A 23108-nucleotide genomic window follows, 5' to 3' on the forward strand; every position below is an offset into this window, starting at 1 on the left:
TTATTCAGCCTGCTTTTTTATACAACCCTGAAAGTACCTGCCAAAGTGTAGCCTGCCCACAGTGCGCTGGGGTCTCTCACACCAACCAGTAGTCAGGAAATGCTCCTGCAGACTTCCCTACAGACCAAGCTGCATTTTCTCAATTGAGGCTCCCTCCTTCCACATGATCCTAGCTTGTATCAAGTTGATAGAAAATTGGCCAGTACAATGAAGGCCGTGCACATTAACAGCACAAGGATCTGCTGCTTATGAACTTAAGGAGTAAATGGAAGCCAGCACGTTGTTGCAGGGATGGCTCAGGAGTGAAGGGTCTATTTTGCTATTGCAGGGGACCTGGGGTTGATTCTCAGTCTGAAAGGAGAGTCACAACTGCAGCTACAAGTAATCCGTGGACACGCACGCACGCACGCACTCTAAAATAAAGCTTTTTAAAAAGTGCCCTGTGCGAGTGTGAAGTGCAATGTGCAATGGTATGACCACTTCTGAAAAATTCTTTGTGGTTTCTTTTTTTCTTCTTCCTTGAAGACTGGGCTACTCTGGGTAGCCCTGGCCATCCCGGACCTTGCTCTAGAGACCCTGGCTACCTCCAGCTCCTGGGTGCTGGGATTAAGGTGAGCTCTACCACCACCCACTTCTCTGCAGTTTCTTTTCTTTTTTATATTTATTTATTTATTACGTAGACATCACATACTCTTCTGCCTGCATGTGTGCCTGCAGGTCAGAAAAGGGCATCCGATCCCATTACAGATGGTTGTGAGCCACCATGTGGTTGCTGGGAATTGAACTCAGGTCCTCTGGAAGAGCAAATAGTGCTCTTAACCACTGAGCCATCTCTCCAGCCCTGAAGTTTCTTAAAAAGCTAAAATATATATACTGACAATTATACTCCAATATATTTATTCATAAGAAATTGATATATTTACACAGAAAAAGCTTTATATAACTAGGCCCAACCTGGAACAGCCAAAATGTTTCCCAAGTGGTAAATGACTATTCAAACTGTGCTGCTATGTACTGAGTGAGAGTCAGTGTAGCAGCACAAAGGGGATGAATGGCTGGGGTACACGTGTGTTAGTGGAACCTGATTCTGCAGGGTTAGCTAAGTTAAACGTTCCTTCAAAGGAGAGGGCACTGATCTCTCTCTCTCTCTCTGTCTCTGTCTCTCTCTCTCTCTCTTTCTCAGTCTGTCTCTGTCTCTGTCTCTCTCTCTTTCTCAGTCTGTCTCTGTCTCTGTCTCTGTCTCTGTCTCTGTCTCTCTCTCTCTCTCTCTCTCTCTCTCTCTCTCTCTCGTCTCTCTTTGTATGTAATAGCCCCCTGAAACTCATTCTGTAGACTAGGCTGGCCTCGAACTCACAGAGATCCACTCACCTCTGCCTTCCCAAGGGCTGGGACTAATGGCCTGTGCCACCACCGCCTGGCAGATTTTATTTTATTTTTAAACTGAAAAATACAGACTAACCTGTAACATGAAGCAGATCAGTTGCTTCCAAAAGATATGCCTGCATCCCAATTCTTGAAATCTATGTGACTTCACTTGGGAAAAAGTATCTTTGCAGATAAAAATTATTTCGCGTTCATTCTGTGTTAATCATTCGGGTAGGCACCAAACCGAACGTTCAGTATCTTTGTAGAAGGGCTGAGGGGGAGATTTGCTTTCTATCGCTCTGATAAATACCATAACCAGAAACTACTTGGAGAAAAAGAGTTTGTTTAATCTTACATAAAAGGAAGCATGGGCAGGAACTTACAACAGGAACTGAAAAGAACTACGGAAGAACGTTACTTACCCATTTGTTCTCCATGGCTCAGTCAGTCTGCTTTTCCTCCACAGCCAATAGGGGGCCACACCACTGTGGATCGCTCCAGGATTTCAGGACTGTGAAAGAATAGATTTCTAGGAAGGGATGGGGAGAGGGAGATATGAAGATCTAAAGGCAGTCTAGTAAATCAGTGGGCTCCAGTATAAATGAGAGACAGTATCTTAAAAAAATTAAGGTGGGAAAGAGGCCAGAAGAGACTACGATACCTCATGTCAACCCCTCACTCCCATCTTCATGCGTGCCCATACATGTGCGCTTGCGCACGAACGCACGCACACACGCGCGCGCGTGCGCACACACACACACACACACACACACACACACACACACACACGTTTACCAAGCTGCATGAATTTTAATTTCATTACATCCGGATGAAGCCTTCACACTGACAAAGTATATTCTCAGGAGACTGGCCGTGAGGTAAGGTAAGCCCACCCTAAGAACAACAGGTACATCAGGAATGAACCTGCGCAAACTGGTGTACACGGCTTCTAACACTGTGTGTGGATGAGCCATGGCCATCTCATGTGAAACCCAGTCGGAACCAAGACCAGTGACTTAAGTAAGAGCGGCCCCATAGCTCGTATATTTGAATGCTTAGTCATCAGAAAGTGGCACTATTTGAGAAGGATTAGGAGGCGTGGCCTTGTTGGAGGAAGTGTGTCACTGGGGGTGAGCTGAGGATTTAAAAGTCCATGTCAGGCATGGTGTCTCCCTCTCCCCCTCCCCCTCCCTCCCCCTCCCCTCCCCCTCCATCTCACTCTCTCTCTCTCTGGATCAGGATGTAGCTCTCAGCTACTGCTTCAGTGCCTGCTTGTCAGCCTTTGTGCTCCCCGCCATGATAATGGATGGACTGAGTCTCTGAAACTGTAAGCAAGCTCCCAATCAAATGTTTTCTTTCATCATAGCTGCCTACGTCATGGTGTCTGTCCCTCCATAGCAATAGAACAGTGGTTCACCACCAACCTCATTCATCTTCAACTGGTGCAGTTTGGCTGTTGTCAAGGCCCAAGGCTCCACTTCCAATGTGGGCTCACACTAGCAACCCTCCAGGAACAGCTAGACCCTCAAGGGGCATTGCTGGGGCTGCATCCCTGGTCCCTCTAGCATGAGGTTCCAGCTTTCTGACTTTGTGCACAGAGGTCAGAGGACAGCTTGTAGGTATCATCTCTCTCTCTTCCACTATGTAGGTAGGCCCCCGAGAGAAAATGGAGACTGTCAAGCTATAAGTCCAGACTGCCTCAAACGTGAGATGCCCCTGCTACAGCTTCACCAGTACTGCAATTGAAGGCCTATGCCCAGGCCCAAGTTAATTGTATTTTTATTTTATTTAGTGAGCATGTTAGTTAGGACTCTCTAACAGAACACAACTGGGGAATGAAAGTGTGTCTCACATATAAAGGAGGTTCATTAGATTGGATTCCACAGGACACCAAACATTCCTGCTTTCTGTATTAGTAGTTGAAATAGTGACCCTTAAAAACTCATTCAGTGTTGGTACTGGTGAGATGGCTCAGGGGTTAAGAGCACTTCCTGTTACTCCAGGGGACTAAAGTCAAGAGGCTCATGACCAACTGGCTGTAACTCTGGGTCTAGGGATCCAACACCCTCTTCTGGCCCCCACGATGTGCACATAAAGCTTCACAAACATACATAAATACAAATAAAATTAAAATCTCATTAAATCCCCCTGGCAATGGGCAAAGAGACACCCTGTTGGTGGTGTTTTTTTGTCAGGAGCGGAGCAGATGGCTGTCCTCCTGGCTTGATGGCTGTCTTGGTGGTCAAAGCTGTTTTATGAACTCAAAAATCAAATCCAATTCACTGTGCACTACAGGAGCAGGAAGACAGAGACTTGTGGACTCTCATGCCCTGCCCTCCTCCACAGGCAGTCACAGTCATTTGCTTGCTGTCACGTCACACAACACAGATGAATGATGTCACTCAGGGACCCGCTGGCTGAGTGGCCAGCCTGTAGTGGGAGCCACCACAATGTACGAATATGTGGTGGTCAGACGGGAGAGAAAGAAGTGGAGCAGCTTGAGCTTTATGAAGACATGGCACTGGAGACTCAAGCCTCTAGTGAGTGGCTAGCTCCACCACCTGGGGCCATGGTGAGGTCCCAGCCCCAGGTGCTACTAAGGGCCACGTCTGAATCTGTGGCTGCACAGTGACAGGGGTCGTTGTCAATGTCCAAGGCTCATCTTACCACTACAGAACATGGAGATGTTCTGGTGGGATGTCCAGGGACCATGCAGCACTCTGGAGAGCTGGCCCCAGTGGGAGAGAGAGCCCTGCCCCCTTGCTGGGAAAGCAGGCCCTGTGTCATGTCTGATCAGCGCAGTAGAGCTGGCCCTGGTGGTGGGGGGTCATGAGTGAGCTGTCCCTGAGGGTATGAGTGATGGAGGGATGGCCCTGCCACTCTTCTGCCTTGAGGTGACCTGGGAGGGGAAGATACCCTCTGCTTTCTCACTCCTCACCACCTGAGGCAGTTGGGAGAGCTGACCCTGGGGTCCTAAGAGTGGGTGACCTGTCCCTGTCCCTCATGGGCTACTGCATCCACTCAGGACAGCAGGTCTTGCTTGGGCAGCTGGCACGCCTTGATGGGACAGCACAGTGGAGCTGGCCATGGAGATGGGGGTGCCGGTGAACTGGCTCCAAGAGCCAGAGGGCAGACTCTAGCTCCTGCAGGTGGTGGTACTGGATGGCCTACCTGAAGCAGTGTTAAGAGAGCTCTCCCTGGTGGTGCAGATGAGAGCTGGCACATTGACCAGCTCAGCTATCACCCAGGCCCAGATCCAGGGCTCTGAGCTGGCCTACCCCAACATCTGTATCATCTGCTAACAGTCAGGACACATGAAAAGGCCAGTCCTGCTGTTCCAAAGCTGCAGGATCTCCATGACACGGGGAAACAGCAGCACAAGAAGGAGTCCTGAATAATATTGATGCAGTCACATAAGCCAGAGATCTGACCAATGACTCATTGCAATGACCATTTGCAAGTGAAGAGGTGTGGACAGAGGGACGTACTGTGGGACACGTGGTGACAGACTACAGCTGCCAGTGAGATGTTTTCTATACTTTGTCGTGTTGTTACTCGTGTGTTCTATGTTGACGAACAGGTTGTGAGGACGAAGGGTAGATGTGAAGGCACAGGGAGGTGAGTGGGACTGGGGTGCATGACACCCTCAGTAAATCTAGCCACGGTGATACATGCCTTTAACGGGAGAGGCAGAGGTAGGTGGATCTAAGATTAGAGCTAACCTAGTGTACACAGAGTTCCAGGCTAGCCAGGCTGTATACTGAGACCTTGACTCACAAAAAAAACCAACAAAACCAAGTAAGATCAAACACTTGTGAACATAAATGTACTCTGTAAGCTTGGGATTCTGAAGGTTTGAGAGTTTGTTTTTGTTTTTCCTGTTTAGAGTCAGGGTTTTACTTTGTACCTCAGGCTTGCCTCAAATTCATGATGCTTATGCCCCAGCCTCAGGATTTTAGCACATAGGAAGAAAGCCAACCCTCTCAACTACCAAATATAAACTTTCTTTTTGAACTGAGTAGTTATATACAATTTTAAAGACATTTTTCTTTTATTTGAAAATACCTTTCTTCATATATAATGGTTTCATCTCCTCCTACCCTTCTCAGTTCTATCTTTTTCTCATCTGGATCTGTACCCTTTCCGTGTCTCATTAGGAAATAACAGCCATCTAAGGAACAATAATAAAATATAACACAGTAAGCCTGGTCGTTTAAAAGATGGCTCCCACAAGCTCAGAGGGAGAGGCATTATTAGGAGGTGTGGCCTTTTGGAGGTGGTAGTCACTGGGGTAGGACTTTGAGGTTTCAGAAGCTCAAGCCAGGCCTAGTATGGCCCACTCTTTTCCTGCTGCCTGTAGAGTAAGATGTAGACCTCTCGGCTCCTTCTGTAGCACTATGCCTGCCTGCACGCCACCATGCTGACCACCATGATAATGGACTGAAGCTCTGAACTGTAAGCCAGCCCCAATTAAATGTTGTCCTTTATAAGACCAAAGAAAAAGCAAAGGAACGCATAGACGCTGAGACAGACGTCTGTTCAGGACTCCCATACAAACACAAACCCAAAGATGTCGCGGAGTCTGTCTTGTGTTGGCCATCTGAAGAGTGGTTTGTACAGCTTTTGTGTTGGGGTGTGTGTCACAGATACTATCTTTTCCCTCGATTTATAAAAGACGCCAATACTGCTGTCTCTATTTTTATTGTTTTTCAATTTTCCCAACACATGAACTATAGCTCATTTTGAGATTTTTTTCAGTGCACTTCACAGCAAAAATGAAAAGGGAATCATTAAAATGGTTGTACACAGACCAATTCTTTAAATTTACAATTTGCGGAAAAACCATTGTCGCTGTTTCCATCCTATGAACCCTACTAAGAGAAGGTTTCTCAGAGCACAGACGCGGCCGCCTGGCACGGCCTAAGAGCGACAGGTGCGTTCGCACGCTGACTGGAAGACCACGTGGGCAGGAGCGGGGTAAGGCACCACTCTGGGACAGTAAGGTAGCTCGCAGTAACAAGAGTCAGCACCACGAGTGGGTGCTCAGCAAATACTTGAATAAATGAAAACCATAATTAGCACAATTCTGTTCACTGCCAGCAATTCTTCAACCCCAATAAAATATCTATTAAAACCCAGTTTGTACCTGAATGCAGATTCCTGCTTTTTAGTTCATACCCTTTCTTCAGTGTTTACATTTCCTTGAAAAATAAAATAAAACCATACTTTATGTGTACTCAGCCACAGACATAATTGAATTACTGACAGCCATGAACAGATTTTAAGTGAACAGAGGTCAGATAAAGCAAACTTGCTCAGGATAGCACATAATACTGAATATGAACCTACAAATGAAAATAGGTAAGGAAAAGTAACAGTTTTGTTTTTTAATATTTGCTAATTTTTTAATGCCTTAGTTCTTGAGAAAGGCCAAAATCTCATGTTGACATGAACACATTTTAAAAAATTGTCTCTTAAGTGTAATATTTAATAAAACTAGGTATTGAAAAATGTTCTGAAATTTTCAAGTCAATGTTTTTTCAAGTATATTAAAATGCTCAGAAGAAAAAAATTCCTCCATGGTTACAATTCTAATTATAAATACACTTTTAAAAGAGAGTTCCAACAGAGCAATTGATGGGCTTCCTCAGACACAGGCAAGGCCTCCGGAGGAAGAGAGGCCATGGTACTACAGCCCAGTGATGTGTGAACACTGACTTCAGGCACAGCGGCTGAATCCACTTGAAGGTCACATTTCTCTCCTTGGCTGGCTTACAAGAGCAGAGAATACTTCAGCTATGGACAGAAAGCCAAACAGACGCTGCGAGAGACCTGACTTCTTACTACAAAGTCACTGAGTTCTCTCTGCTGTTGTGTGCTGCCCCTGAACAGAGCAGGGCTCGAGCAGCTTTCAGATCAGATCAAAGATGAAGCATGGACTGGACTGGTAGGGAAAGGCTCATGTGTGTGAGCAGGCTGGAGAGGCCCATCACATGTCCGTAACACTTTGGTCTTGCTGCAGGGTGACGGGCTCAGCAGGTACATCCGTGTTCAGGCTGTACAGTTAGGAGGCAGGTCACTCAGAGCAACAACTCCATCTGACAGGGCTTGGGGTACACAGAGGAGAACCTCGTTTGGTCCAGTCTTAGAAAGCGCGTGTCACTCTGCTGGTTGTGATGGAATTCCTTTCCACAGGGGTTTGTGATACACCCAGCCATCTCCCTGGAAAGGTGGAAAGGCAGTCAGAGAATCATCCTCCAGCATCTTCCATTCAGAACCCAACCAGGACCAACAGCAACATGGAGTTCTCCAGCGCCTCCGTGCTTGACACCTCAGATACAGCCTGCAGCTGAGGGGGATCTTAGCCACGGTAGGTACGTGTGAACTGTCCCCCACTGTGGGTGTGTTTAGGAGGTGGTGGGTTGCTGGGTCCCTGGAGGACTTGTCCAGCTCTGCCTCCTATGGACCTGACTGCCAAGGTGACAAACAGCCTCCTCCGGCTCCCAGCATGCTCCGCCTGCCACCAAAACAGACTACAGCCCCTGAAGCATAAGCCAGACTCCTCCCCCTTTCAGTGGTTTGCAGGTACTCTGTCAGAGGCAAAGACAGTGACTGTGGTATGTGGAATCACTTAGTGTGTGACTCTTGGACATTATAATTTTGCAGAGGTCACTTGTAGCAATTAAGCCATTTGCCAAGATGCTGCGGATGGGGCCTCACAGCATGAGGGGCAGCAGACAGAGTACAAGAAGTATCCATGAAGCCAAGACCAAGGAAGGAGGGAGGAGAGAGCTGCGGCAGAAATGCAGAATGTCACAGACAGAGCGGGAATGTGGCAGGCAAGGTCAGGGTGATGAGGACTGCGGACCAGTGTGCAAAGGCTTAGCCTTGAACTCTGCCTTTATGCCTTCAGTCTCTTTAATTCAGTCATAATTTAATTAAACCAGCCAGGGTTCTTCAGGCTGTCTTGAGTAAGCTTTGTCTTCACCTGATCTTGTTTTAACAATGAGTCCTAAAGAACCAGTTATGTGAATCTACCAAACCTGAACTCCCAAGTCCTTTTCCTTCACCCCAACACTAACCAACCTCAGCCGCTCTCACCCATTCTTTCAGTCTGCCTGTGCCTAGAAACCCCCACTTGTTAGCCTCAAATGCAGACCTGAGTTTACTCTCTGCCCTCAACTGCAACTGTGTTTAACGGGGTCTCCCTTCATGTCTGGGCTGCTCGTTATATGAACTCACCTGTCTACACTGCTCGTTGTAAAAGATGTCGGCTAACCACGTGTTGTGTAATGTGGTTATGACATCGCATGACATTTTATGACATTGTGTAGTCATATAAAAAAGATGTGCTACTCAATTATCTTACTTTATAGACAAAAACCAGAGGGTTTGAGCTCAGTGGGTGGGACACACCTGTACTCCCAGCACTTGCAGGCTGAGGCAGGAGGACTGCGTTTGAGTGTAGTAGAAAGGAAACAGGCTGTGAGAAGTAAATTCTACTGATGCTTATGAAGCACCTGTGATATGCAGAGCTCTGTGAGGACCACACAGGAGACCAACCTCTCTATAACCTAGGACCCTTGGCAGCAGGGCTCACACTGATGACTGTGGTGACCACCGTCAGCCATACTGGTTCCCTGGTGCCCTGCAGTACTCACATGATGCCACATGGCTCCATGCAGCCCCACACAGAACAAGGGAGGGCATTAACTACCCTGTCTGATGACTTGTGTACCAGCGCCCTCCAAATTTAAACCTGCACTTCTAACTATGACTCCAGGGGCAGTTAGCAAAGGACTTCTAGGTTCTACTGAAAAAACCCATTGCTTCATCACACTTGTTATCTTTCTCACCTGTCCACAACCACAGCATGTGGGGATTTAAAAAATAAAAAATGGCCCACTTAGTCATCTCTCCAGCCTTTTCTTTTCTTTTCTGAGGCAGGGTTTCACCTTGTATCCCTAGTTGAAACTCTGTATCAACCAGGGGCCTGCTGCTCCTGCAGAGGATCCAAGTTTAGTTTCACAACTGCAACTCCACTTCATGGAGATCTGACACCCTCCTCAGGCTTCTTCAAGCACCAGGCACACATGGTGCACATATCATGCAGATAAACACTAACACATGTAAAACAAATCCTTAAAACAGTCAACACTTACGAATAGGCTCTCAGTAGCTCATACAAATGAGATGTTTACATGTTGAAGTGTTTGAATGAAAATGTCCCCCTAGGCCCCTAGGCAATGGCACTATTGGAAGGTGTGGCCTTGCCGGAGTCGATGTGGAGAAAGTCTGTCACTGGGGGTAGTTTGAGGTTTCACAACCTCAAGCCAGGTTCACTGTCACTCTGTCTTTCTGCTGCCTTCAGTTTGGGATGTAGAACTCTCAGCTCCTCCAGCACCATGACTGCTTGCAAACCACCATGCTTGCTACTGTGACAATAATGGACTATACCTGGGAACCTGTAAGCCAGTCCCAATTCAATATTTTCTGTTATGAGTTGCTATGGAGTCTCTTCACAAAAACAAAACTCTAAGACACATAAAGGCTCGGTGGTTAAAAGCACCTGCTGCTTGCTTTTCTGAAGGTCCTGAGGTCCATTCCCAGCACCCACTTGGCAGCTCACAACTGAATGAGTGAATGAATGCATGAATCAGGGCTTCCCTTTCATTTCTGTTAATGGCATTTTTTTTTCTTTTTTCTTTTTTTCTATTTTCTTTTTTTTTTTTTTTTTTTTTTTTACAAAAACAGAGTGAGCTTCTTGTTCAGTCAAGAGCTTTAAACAATAGATAGACCTGTTTCTGCTACACCTATTTCTTGTACCCAAGGTCAGCTGGGTATAATTCTGAATCTAATTAGAAATGCTTGTTTGGAGGCTGGAGAGATGGCTCAGAGGTTAAGAGCACTGACTGCTCTTCCAGAGGTCCTGAGTTCAAATCCCAGCAAACACATGGTGGCTCACAACCATCTGTAATGAGATCTGATGCCCTCTTCTGGTGTGTCTGAAGATAGCTACGGTGTTCTTACATATAGTAAATAAATAAATCTTAAAAAAAAAAAAAAAGAAATGCCTGTTTGGTCATATAAACATACACGGATGGGGCTGGTAAGAGGGCTTAGCAGGTAAAATCACTTGCCACTTAAGACCCGGCACCTTCCTGCAACCCACATGGTAAAAGGAAAGAATCGGCTTCATAAAGTTGCTTTTCTTCCCCACACTGGGTCATGTGAGCCCCTCTGTTCACAAAAGAACAAAATAAAAAACAAAAAAACAGGGAGTTGGAAAATGTTCTATCTGTTACTCCTATACAAAAAGTTGGTAAAGATTAGAAAAATAAAAGCACAGAAGCTATTAAAATGAATCTGGACTGTAAAAGAACTTTAAATTTTATTATTATTGTATGGGTATATGTGTGCAACAATGTACACATGGAGGCCAGAGGGAGGAGCCAGAGTCAGACTTAGATTATCAACATCATGCAGCAAGAACCTTTCCCTGCTGAGCGATGCCACCAGCCCGAATTATACATTTAAAAAAAAAAAAGATTTATTTACTTTATATGTGTGAGTGTACTGTCGCTGTTTTCAGGCACAGATGGTTGTGAGCCACCATGTGGTTGCTGGGATTTGAACTCAGGACCTCTGGAAGAGCAGTCAGTGCTCTTAACCTCTGAGTCATCTCTCCAGCCTGAATTATGGATTTTTTTAAAAAACTATTTTTTATTTATATGTATATGTCTGTGCCTATGTAACTTTATGTATACTACATGTGCAGGTGTCTGAGGAGGTCAAAGGGCACTGTATCCTCTGGATCAGGTGGTTGTGAGCCACTTGATGGGGATGCTGAGAACTGATCCAGGTCATGTGCACAGGTGGCAAATGCTCTTAAATACTGAGTTATCTCTCAAATCCATTATAGGCTATTGTGGTTTTGTTTTTATTTTTTCCCCATCATGTAGTTCAACTGCAAACTATCATCTCCAAATGTATGAAAGGGATGGTATGTTCTAGCTGCCAGGGATACACTGTGCAGTCCTGGGGATCCTAAGACTCTGACCTCCCCCTGCCTCTGTCTGCAGAAGGCTGGGTTAGGCGCACTGCCGCCGTGCCCCGGTATCAGAGACACTGGCTTATGTTCTCACTCTCTTATTCCCAAGAACTGCTTGCTGGTAGTTTGGGCTCTACTTAAGTACTTGAACTTTTGGTTCTGGTGATCAACCCAGAGCTTTTTTTTTTTTTCTGGAGCTGGGGACCGAACCACTGAGCTAAATCCCCAACCCGAACCCAGAGCTTTCAAAATGCCAAGCAAATAGTGCACCACTGAGCTATGCTTCTAGTCCCTGATACAAGTCTCCATGCAGCAAGCCCGGAGACTTTGAAGAAATGCATCACAAAGTATCCCTGATTTTCTTTCTGAACATCCCTCTATCTAGTCACTTCACTTCCTCTCCATGACCAATGAAACTTCTTCTGTCTCCCTTAAAATGTGGTGCCTGGGGGCTGGAGAGATGGCTCAGTGGTTAAGAGCATTGACTGCTCTTCCAGAGGTCCTGAGTTCAATTCCCAGCAACCACATGGTGGCTCACAACCATCTGTAATGAGATGTGATGCCTTCTTCTGGTGTGTATGAAGACAGTGACAGTGTACTCATATACAATAAATAAATCTTTAAAAAAGAAATGTGATGCCTGGAAGTGACCAGTTTAAAATGTGAAGCAAAGACAGTTAACTGCATCCTGCACTTCCTGCTATTGAACACTAGGTCAGCACTTTAATTTGTGGCCCACTTCAATCCCCAAAAATATTTCATCTGATCTGTGGAAAAGCTGTATTACTTGAACAAGTTGTGGAAAGCTCATGAGAAAGCTCCCACATAAGCTAGACTTTGTGTGTGTGTATGTGAGTGCGTATCTGTGTGTGTTATGTACATAAGGGTAGAAGCCAGATATGAAGTTTGGCTCATTTTTTAAGTTTTAAAAATTCCATTTAGGGGGTTGAGGATTTAGCTCAGTGGTAGAGCGCTTGCCTAGCAAGTGCAAGGCCCTGGGTTCGGTCCCCAGCTCCAAAAAAAAAAAAAAAAAAAAAAAAAAAAAAAAAAATCCATTTAATCAGTCAATTACTTGTGTGTACGTGTGTGTGTGTGTGCGTGTGTGTGTGCTCATGGGGGGTGGGGGGTGGGGGTGGTAAACAGTCAGTTCTTTTCTTCTAACATGTGGAGTCTGAGGATCAAACTCAGATCTTCCCCAGGATTGAGATTATAGCTTTTCCTAGGACTCCAGGGATCTGAACTGGGCCTCTGTACTCGTACAGAAGTTCTCCAGGGGCTGGGGATTTAGCTCAGTGGTAGAGTGCTTACCTAGGAAGCGCAAGGCCCTGGGTTCGGTCCCCAGCTCCGAAAAAAAGAACCAAAAAAAAAAAAAAAAAAAAAAAAAAAGAAGTGCTCCACTGGCTGAGCTGTCCTATCAACTCCCCAATCCTAGTTACACTATTTTTAAAAATGAAGACGCACAAGGGCCGGCAACACAGCACTAACTCGGTAAGGCAGGGTTCCCACTGGGCACACAGTGAGCCACAGCCTGGACGCGTGCAGGACATACCTCTTTAATAAAATATTTGGTTTTCCAGGGTGTGCCTGTTTCAGTCCGAAGCCTTTCTTCTGTTCTCTGCCGTTCTTCCAAGGAGCGCTTGTGCTCTGTGGCCTTGTCAATTTCAGATTCCCTCAGAGAGTCTGTTACATTTTTCCATAATCGTCTAAAATTAAAAATGGTCTGTTTTACAAACATTCTCTTCAAGAGATAATTTAGAAGTCTCAGTAATTTCCAACATTTACCTTTTCTAATCAGATCTACAGTCCACTCCCGAGTTCTGAGAGCACTGGGCCCCAGCAGTGGACACGCAGATTGTTGCAACTAACGATGGCTTTTAAATTAAGAAGCATTTCCTCAAGTTAAAAATTTTGCTTTTAGGAAACTTTCAGAATTAACAAGTAACACGAGATATTTTAAAAGGTTGAAGAGCACAAGGCAGAGGACGTGGCTCAGCTGTGCTTGCCTAACACAAGGTCCCCAGGCCCCACAGAAAGCTGGGTATGGGAAGTAGAAGTGTGAGGAAGAGAAGGTCAAGGCTGTACAGAGTTCATGGCCAGCCTAGGGTACACAGACCCTCCACAACACCACAGGAAGACAAAGAAGGCAATAAAAAAGAAGATAAAATGTAAAAAGATGCTTTGTAAAAGACAGACATGGCTAATGCCTCAGCTTCAGCCCGAACTGAAGTGCGATCGTTGGGAACTATAAATTAAACCACTAGAGTTCCACACAGAGTTCCACACCTATTAGAGGAAGCATAAGGGACAGTCCATGACCACAGAGTTCCACACTTATCAGAGCAAGCATAAGGGACAGTCCATGACCACAGAGTTCCACACCTATTAGAGCAAGCATAAGGGACAGTCCATGACCACAGAGTTCCACACTTATCAGAGCAAGCATAAGGGACAGTCCATGACCACAGAGTTCCACACCTATTAGAGCAAGCATAAGGGACAGTCCATGACCACAGAGTTCCACACTTATCAGAGCAAGTAAGGACACCATCCATGGGGTGTGGAGGGGCTGGAACTGTGACTCAAAGCCAACGGGAATGTTAGATGGTGTGCTGATTTTGGAAAATAGGGATCTACAATCCAGCAATCCTACTCCTAGACATTTATCCAGGAAAAACACGTCTCCACTAAAGTTGACTGTAAATATTCAGTTTTATGATTCATCACAGTCCTAATCTGGTAATGTGCATCTTTTGTACAATGGATTTGACACACCCACACAGTGGAATACTATTCAGCAATTAAAATGAAGGGACTGACTGCTGACACAAGCTGGACCTGCAGGAAATGGGTCACAAGAGCCAGATACACACTGTGTGACTCCACACAGAGAAAACATCCAGAGAAGACACATTGACAGAGAAAACAGATGGCAGATCTTTAGGCTGGCAATAGTAAATGGGACAGCTCTCACTTGGATATATATTAAACATTTAGGGAAACTAACAAAACCCCATGATGAACTAAACCAGGAGTCACACACACCGTGCCACTGCCTGTTTTTGTGCAGAAGCCTTAGACAGTGTCCAGGTATTTACCTGCACTGTGTTCGTGGCTTTCACGTTACAATGGCAGAAATCAAGCCGCCGTGCAGACACCATCTGACCCACTAAGCCTCAAGACTGAGTCTCTGTCCAGGTTCAGGAAAGTCGAGTCAGGTGACCCGAGTGATCCTCAGAACCCCGTGAAGGGGAAAGAGAACCCACGAGCATAGTGTTAAAAGGTCTCTGATATAAGTGCCAGCTTTAACATTACAAGGCAAAGAGAGTAAACAATGATGAACAAAACAGAATCACAGCACAATAAAAAACAAAAAACTTAATTAAAGAAGAAAATAAAAAAATAAAAAAAAAAAAAGGGGAAAATTAATGAAACCGCAAGAAGGCTGAGTAGAGATGATTAAGTCTTAAACTGCACTGATGGGGCAGAGTGGGTGGCTGGGGGACTCGATATAAAGAATGCTGGAAAGTCACCAAATATCCTATATAGACCCATGGGAGGTGAGGTGATTAATAAACTACTGATAAATGTATAAATCAGAGGAACTGATTTCCTTAAAGATAGAGACTAGCAAAACTGATTCAAATGGTGGTTCACACCTTAATCCCAGCCCTTGGGAGACAGAGCAAGTGGATCTCTGAGTTCCAGGTCAGCCAGGGTTATACAGCAGTGAGATCCTGACTCCAAAAAGGGTGTGTAACTATAAAAGCCCTCCAGTGTATACTGAAGACGCAGTTAAGCTTTCCTCCGAAGAACACTACTGATAAACAGCCTCAAAGGCACACACAGAAAAGCCTTCAACGGGAATGTTAGTTAGGAAATGCAATCCAGGAGTCTCTCTCCCATGTCTGGTTCGAGAGCAGAGCCAGCCATCGGTTCCTGCAGTCAGTCTACTGTGATACGTTTCTTTAGTCCAAGCAGACAATCTAGAGGGAGAAGCTGACTTTAGACAGAGAGAGTTGTAAAAGTTTTTGAATAGTTCAGATATTTGGTATTATGGGAAGACTAGGTCAGTGGTAGTTTGCTTTTTGAATTTTGAGTTTACTATTGGGAGAAGGAGCTGCATGGTGCCCTGTGAAGGTCAGAGGTCAACCTGTAGAGTGGTGCTTTCTACTTTTCTCATGGGTTCAGACGATCAAACTTAGGCTGTCAGCCATGCATGGCAAGTGCCTTCCCCTCAGAGCCAGCTCGCCAACCAGGCAGCTGGTAGTTTTCAAAGTTAGTTTTAATATGGGAGACAAAAACTTTTCTATTACTTTTTCATACTAAAATTATACACCATCAGATGCTGTACTGGCAAAGGGTTTTGGAGTGAAGGAGATCAGACCAAGTCTTTCATTCTACAGATGGCAAAGCTGATATATAGTGTAAAGTGACTTAGTGACATGGCTTAACTCCAGAGCCCCCAACCTTCCTGACTGTGAGTCAACACACCTGGATTCGAAGGGATCCTGCTTCTCCAGAGGCCTTACTCTTTTCTTTGTCACGGCCAGTTTAGCCAGGTCCACATACTTGGTCTCTCCGTTGCTGTAGGTGAACTCCAGAACACTGTTCCATTCCCCCTGCACTCTGCACACCACGGTGTTGGTAAGGTTGTACTTCACTTCAGCTGTGACTCTAGAGCAGGTGGGAAGCAAAGGTTTCTTAGACTGTGGAAGCACGAAGACACATCTGGAAAACCACTGCACAGAGCACGATTCGACTTGTCAGCACCTGAGCCAGATGAGTCCTCGATTAACTGCTCAGATGCATCAGTTTTGCTCTTCAGAGAGAATATCAGGCATCAGACTGATCATCAGCATAAGTGGAAAGCCATATCTAACATATTACAGTCTAAAAATGTTAACAGCATTGCACTCTAGCTCTCACTAGTCCTCTCTACCTAAATCATCGGCAGGTCTGGAAATCAAGCATCCAATGTTTATTTATGTTTTTGTTTTCCTCCCCTAGACAGGGTCTCACTATAGCTTTGGCTGTCCTGAACTATGTAGACCAAGCTAGCCTCAAACTCACAGAAGAGTTAACCTTGTCTTTGCCTCTAAATGCTGACATTAAAGGCATGGGAAGAAACCTTTAAACTACTATGCCTGGCCCCAAAATCACAATTCAGTACAAAACCGGTACAAGTCATTAAGAGTTAGAGAAATAGGAAACACAGTAAAATCTCAAGTTCCCAGGCAGAAACAGAGAAATGAACAGTAACTGAACAGTCACCTGGCTGTCAACAGAGTGCTGCTGATTCAGCTCAGGTAGAAGCACAAAGAGGAACCGCTCAACCATTTTTAGTGACGTTTATGTTTCCTGTAGAACACAGAAGAGACAGATTCAAACCCAGGGAGTTGCAGGCAGAGGTTAAAGGTTAAGGCCTTTATCAGAACAGAACTTGGAGGACCTAAGGGAGCACAAGGAATCAGGTACATTTGTCATGTGTGTACAAAGCAAGAAACCAGAAAGGAAGCTCCATTTCCTTCTGATACTCTTCCACAACAGAACTGCAAGCTCGGAGCTCAAAGCAGGCGGTGGAAGCAGGTAGGCAAGGAACCCTGTAATGAAGGATTTGTGGGCCACATCCTGGGGCCAAGGTGTATGAATATTTGGAATGAAAATCAAAAATTCAAAGTTGCAAGTTAGAAGTAATTGCTAACTGTGGTTCACTGGACACAAAGTCCACTTGGCTATAGGGACAGGAACTCTAGGCTATATTTCAAACCATGTGAACAGACAGAATTGTATTATGAAGGTCTTCTTAAAAGTCAGCCAGAATATTTCTTTCTTTTTTTTAAAAAAAAGATTTATTTATTTATTTTATTTATATGAGTTACTGTAGCTGTCTCCAGACACACCAGAAGAGGGCATCGGATCCCATTACAGATGGTTGTGAGCCACTATGTGGTTGCTGGGATTTGAACTCAGGACCTCTGAAAGAGCAGTCAGTGCTCTTAACCTCTTAAGAGATTATTTGATCATTACTAAAAATTTTTTTTTTAGATTTATTATTTTATTCTCTGTGTATGGACGTTTTGTCTGCATACATGTACGCGTACCATGTGCATGCCTGGTGCCAGCAGAGGTCAGAAGAGACCCTGGAACTAAAATTACAGATGGTTGTGAGCCTCCATGTGGGATGCTGGAACCGAACCTAAGTCCTCAGCACGAGCCTGAGCACTCTGAAGCCAGCGCCATCTTGGCAGCTCCCATGTTCCTCTCTGACCCCACCTGCCGTACTTCCCACTCCTTGACGACTCCGCTGTGATCACTTAGGATGTGACGAGATGCTGCCGATCACCTACCTATTCTTCCCATTCTCTGGGCACACCTGAGCAGAACTACATACACTCTGAGGACTGAGGTCTGAGGACTGACTAGTCCTCTTGTTGACTTCTCTTCTGGTGGTCTAGTATTCACGAAGCTGCTACTAGTAAATACTGCCATCCCAGCCTTCTGTGTGAATAGCAGATACAGTGTTCCTTGTCTGGAAGGAACAGCCCTGTGTGTTTAACATTCCAGGTTTCCTTAGTGCTTATGTGTGAGCACAAGACCTCTGTGCCTTGTACAGTTTATGAAGTAGTTTTATCTAAATTAGTGACTGTCAATCAATGTTTCCAGACAACAGAGATGTCCATTCTGAGAGTCAGAACCTGACAGGGAAGAGGCCACATCAGTTAACAGCTGGCAGTGAAGCCGGAGCCTTTAACACAAGTGTGTGGGTTTTCTCATGGAGTTTGTTTGTTACTTTTGTTTGGGCACATACAGAATTCAGGTTGCAGACACCCTGATTCACACAGTAACAACAGCAACGACCAAGTCTGCATTTCCACAACTCAGACAGGCTTTCAGAACACAGTGGCTTCATTTTACTGGTTATTTTATTTATTTACATTTCAAATGTTATCTCCCTTCCCAGTTTCCCCTCCACAAACCCCCTATCTCTTCCCCCCAGTGGCTTGAACAAGATTTGTTTTGAAGGAAAAAGAAAAGATTTCTTGGCCTAACTCAACAGTATCAACAGATGATACAGTGGGGCTGAGAATGTCCCTCAGTTTGCCCAGCATGCAGAAAGCCTTGGATTCGATCCTCAGGACTGCACCACGCAGAGTGCACACACGTTAAGACCAGTACGTAGGAAGAACAAAAGGCCTTCAGGGTCATCCTTAGCCACATAGAATTGTAGGCCACCCTGCGCTACAGAAGACCCTGTCTCAGAAACAAATTAATGACACAGAACTCAAAGCTAAATGTTACACTGAATAGCTGGTAACTGATAATGTAGGTTCTCTCACTTATAGAAACTTGACAGTGAGAAGTGTCTAGTTGCAAAAAAAAGAAGAGACACTTTGAGATGAACTAGTGTTGGGTCTAGCTATTTGGAATACCAACAAGTTTGTGGATCGAGCAAATCAATACAAATAACAGAGCTTTTACTGAAAGTTAAGGCTTTGCCTTTGGGTTTTATTCATGGTTCACTAAGAAATATATCAGTATTATTCGAAACCAGACATTATCCACTGTGTTCCTCAGGGCTGGTAGGGAAAAACTTATGCAAATATGTCTAGAATTTAGTACTAACCCCCAGCAGTTTGTTACTCTTCTTTTGGAAAAAAGAACAGGCTTTCTTTATCAGAAAATGAGAAGCATATTAAACACCACTTTTTTTTTTTAATTTGACAAGTCAATCAGAACTGGTTTCCAGTTATACCATTAACCTAATTAGTTCTGGAAATCATGGTATTTTTATTAGTTTAACTTGTTTTATGTATTTTTTTTTCCTAAAAGAATTTCCCAAAGTATTCTGGTCTCCAGACAAGCCTGGAATCCATGATCCTCCTAATTCAGCCTCCCAAGTGCTGAGATTGGAGATGTGAACCCCCACCGCTGGCTAGTTTCCCTGATTTCTAATAACAGGCTGATTCTGTTCCCAGTGCTCTGACGGCCGCTTTCTCTAGAGTGCAGAGGTATGACACATGTAATTGGTCGACTGCTTGCTTATGGTTCTAGAGACTGAAGCCAGGATCTCAAACATTCCAGGGGAGCACTCCCACAGACCAAAACTCAGTCCCTGAAGTCCATTCTTTGGTTATTGGTTTTGCTTTTGAGATAGGGTCTCTTGTAGCTCAGGGTGATCTCCCACTCAGTATGTACCAAGGGTAGAATTCTGAGCCTCTACCTCCTGGATTACAAAATGTGACACCATAGCACAATTATACAGAGCTGGAGATGAAACTTAGGGCTTTGTGCATGGTAATTTAAGACCTATTAAGTGGGGCTTCAGAACTGAATAAGCCTTCTTTACATTTCTTTAAAGGTAATTGGGCTGGGGATATAAATCAGTTGTTAGATACTTGCCAAGAAAAGCAAAATCCTGGGCTTGTCCCCAACACTGAATAAAATTGATTGTGGTAGCATATGTCTGTAATCCTAGCACTTGGAAGACTGAGGCAAGAAGACCATCAGCTACAGAACAAATTCAAGGCCAGCATGGGCTACTTGAGACCTCATCTCACAAACAAAAAAACAACCCCTAAAGTATTAAGGGAACCTATCTTCTAATGAAGAGGTAACATTGCTACACGCAACTGCAAGTCTCATACATGAGAAATGGAAATATACTCAATGTGGTTCGTAAGCCAGAAATTTCACTCCTACGTTTTTCTACCTAAAAGATGTCAACACATACATTCTCCATTGACTGTTAATGGTATTCGTGTGTGTGTGTGTGTGTGTGTGTGTGTGTGTGTGTGTGTGTGTGTGTCTGCGTACCATGACATACATCTGGCCTGCAGATGTGTATATAAACCATGTGTATGCAAGTGCCTACAAAAGCCACCCAGTGTGCTTCCTGGACACCAAAACGGGTGTCCACAACATCAGCAGTGTTCTTAACCACTGACTCATCGCTTAGCCTTTAATATTCCTTTTCCTTTGGACATCTATTTATGTAGTTTGTAGCTTTTGACACTCTCTCTCTCTCTCTCTCTCTCTCTCTCTCTCTCTCTCACACACACACACACACACACACACACACACACTCACACTCACACACACACCCTCAGTCTCATCCACATAAGACAAAACAAAGAGTCACGAGTTATAGTACATGATCAAAGAGCAAAACAAGCACTAGACATCATTATTAAGGTGTCCTTACCGGTGCAGTTTGCCACCATAAAATGGCTTAGTATGAAAGGTGATGTTGGCTGAGTAACCAGTCTTTGCACAGTTGACGCTGACTTTGCCACCTAGTTCTACCCAAGGGACAGTGAGAATGGAGCGGGCATATGCACAAGGCAGGGAAAACGTGTACTCTTCTCCGTGCTCCAACAGACAAAGGACACCTGAGAGTGGAGACAGGAGGGTGGTTACAGCTCTTCAAAGAAACGATTTTAAAGATCTTTTCCTATCTAGTAATAAGCATTATTATGACATATTCATTAACCTTTTGATAGTGTGACTTCATTTGAGAGCATTTCCTGATAACACTGAATCAGGGCTACCTTCATTGTGTCCTTCCTGCTCCTCTGGGGCTCATGGGACCTGGAACTGTTAAAGGGCAAGCAGTCTAAGTTTCCCACCAATACTCCTAAAAATAAAATGAAGCCCTGGGGCTAAGGAGGAAGCCTGCTGCAGCATCTGCTAAGGCCTGGCCACAGCTTGACAGTCACTCAGTATGATGAGAGAGTGAGCTTCATTCTAGTCTATGTATTTGAAAGAAGGACAAAATGTAATCTTTAAATCAACTACGATCATCCCAAGTTTTGTTTGCCAAATTCTGAAGCAACAAGAGGTATAAGAAAGCTAAGTGGTGATTTTCAAGCAAATACTCAATTTGGGGTTTCTGTATTAACTGATGTTCCATTAAAGAGCAAAAACAGGGATTTATACTAGTGAATAACTGATCTGTACAAGATAACCAAGACACAGTGAGTGTCCCCAAGCTACATTACTGCCTTAAAGTGTATTAAATTCCATTTATTTGTATGAGGGTGTCTGTATGTCTGTGTGAATGTGAAGGCCAGAAGACAACTGTGGGTGTTGTTCCTCAGGTATCCTTCATCTTTTATTTTGGAGACAGCGTCTCTCACTAGCCTAGAACTCATCATGAAAGTGAGGGCTGCTGGCAACAAGCCCTATGGTTCCACTATTCTGACCCCTCAGCAATGGGATTAGAAACCTTGTTTGTGCTTTATTCTTAAAGTTAAGATAAATATTTAAAATGTTAGAATAACCAAAGACAAATGGAGCTGGGTGTGGTGGTGCAGGCTTCTAGTCCTGGCACATGGAGGTAGAAGCAGGTGGGTCTGTGTGAGGGGAGGTCCACCTCGTCTACACAGTGAGTGGCAGGCCGGCCGGCCAGGGCTACATAGAGACCCTATTTCAACCAGATTTGAATAAATATAGTGAAAACAAAGACTCAGAATCCTAAAATCTCAGTTACTATTTTTTGTTTTATTTTCCCAAGACAGAGTCTCTCTGTGTAGCCCGGACAGTTCTAGAAATTGCTCTGCATATCAGGCTGGTCTTGAACTCAGAAACCACTTGCCTCTGTCTCCTAAGTACTGTGATTAAAGGTATGACACCTTCTCCTGTCAGTTAGCAATTAAACTAATTTCTAACATTGAAGAACATATCAAAAGCAGAATGAATGATCTTAAATCCCATTTTGATAGTGTAGGGGGTTAAGGGGGTATGCACGTATTCATGTATGTTTGTGTGTATGTATCAAGAAGCCTGAGGTCAACATGCAGCATCTTCCTGTAACAAGGCTAACCTTGGAATCATATAGATCTGCTTGCCCCTGCCTCTAAGTGTTAGGGTTAAGAAGTGTCTGCCATACCCAGCTTCCACCTTCTTCATCATCTTCATCATCATCATCATCATCATTATTTTGTTTGTTGTTTTCTGTGTTTCTCTGTGTAGCTCTGGCTACCCCCCTATCCTATATCACACATACAAATGAATCTTTAAAGCCCTATAGCTCATACCTACAGAGCCTTTCCAACCTTGGCAAGTCTAATATAAAACTGGACAACATCTTTCTACTCACCTTCTCCAACCATTGTCACACCTATTGACATGCCTAAGAACTTGCTCTTAGTCCAGACATGTGCATTTACACACATCTTCCTTTCTGCACACTCTGCATAAAATCCTGAGACTGGAGGATGATGGGAAACCTGCTCAGCAACAAATCTGACAGTGTAGCAGTCTGAGGCGGCCTGGGCCAGTGCCTCCTCTGGCAGAGGAGCATGGTTTGTGACGGCTGGGGGAGAAGAGCTGCCACTCACACTGGATGCCACCTCGCTCTTAGGCATCCTCCAGGAGCAGTGGAAAGTTTCTCCAATGATAGGGTTGTACGGCTTCTTAGCAATGGCTCCCTTTCTGCCTTCATGAAATGAGGTAAGGTAGTACTCAACGAATCGAATCATTCGGTCCTCTGGCGTGGCTCCATTGGTGATGCCTAGGAACAGGTCTGGATGTGACATGAAGTCTGCATACATCTCCAGTAAGGACCGCTTCTCCAGGATGAATGTAGGAAGCACCACCTACAACATCAGGACAGGTCATTAACACGGGGATTAGTCCACATCCGTATCTGCAAAGTAATGATCTCTATCATCCAAGAGCAGCTCCTACTGGA

General features: G+C 44.7%; 1 protein-coding gene and 1 long non-coding RNA gene across 7 annotated transcripts in view; one reads left to right on the forward strand and one right to left on the reverse strand.

The window, feature by feature from the left end:
* Positions 1–6050: 6050 nt before the first annotated feature.
* Osbpl11 (oxysterol binding protein-like 11) overlaps positions 6051–23108 on the reverse strand; it is an 83129-nt gene continuing 66071 nt past the window's right edge. For 4 of the 6 annotated variants that reach the window (XM_006248451.5, XM_006248450.5, XM_063270516.1 and 1 more), the window contains 5 exons: positions 22515–23013; positions 20619–20805; positions 15908–16090; positions 12966–13119; positions 6051–7587 (listed from right to left, as the gene is read on the reverse strand). In XM_006248451.5, coding sequence (XP_006248513.1) covers positions 7525–7587; positions 12966–13119; positions 15908–16090; positions 20619–20805; positions 22515–23013 — 1086 coding nt within the window. In that variant the 3' untranslated portion in view covers positions 6051–7524. 6 annotated transcript variants of the gene reach the window in all.
* On the forward strand, positions 7587–10438 carry LOC134481083 (uncharacterized). The gene is made up of 2 exons (XR_010056302.1): positions 7587–7739; positions 8032–10438. It is a non-coding gene; the product is annotated as an uncharacterized LOC134481083 (long non-coding RNA).

Source organism: Rattus norvegicus, chromosome 11 (assembly GCF_036323735.1).
Source record: "Rattus norvegicus strain BN/NHsdMcwi chromosome 11, GRCr8, whole genome shotgun sequence".
Taxonomy (NCBI): Eukaryota; Metazoa; Chordata; class Mammalia; order Rodentia; family Muridae; genus Rattus; species Rattus norvegicus.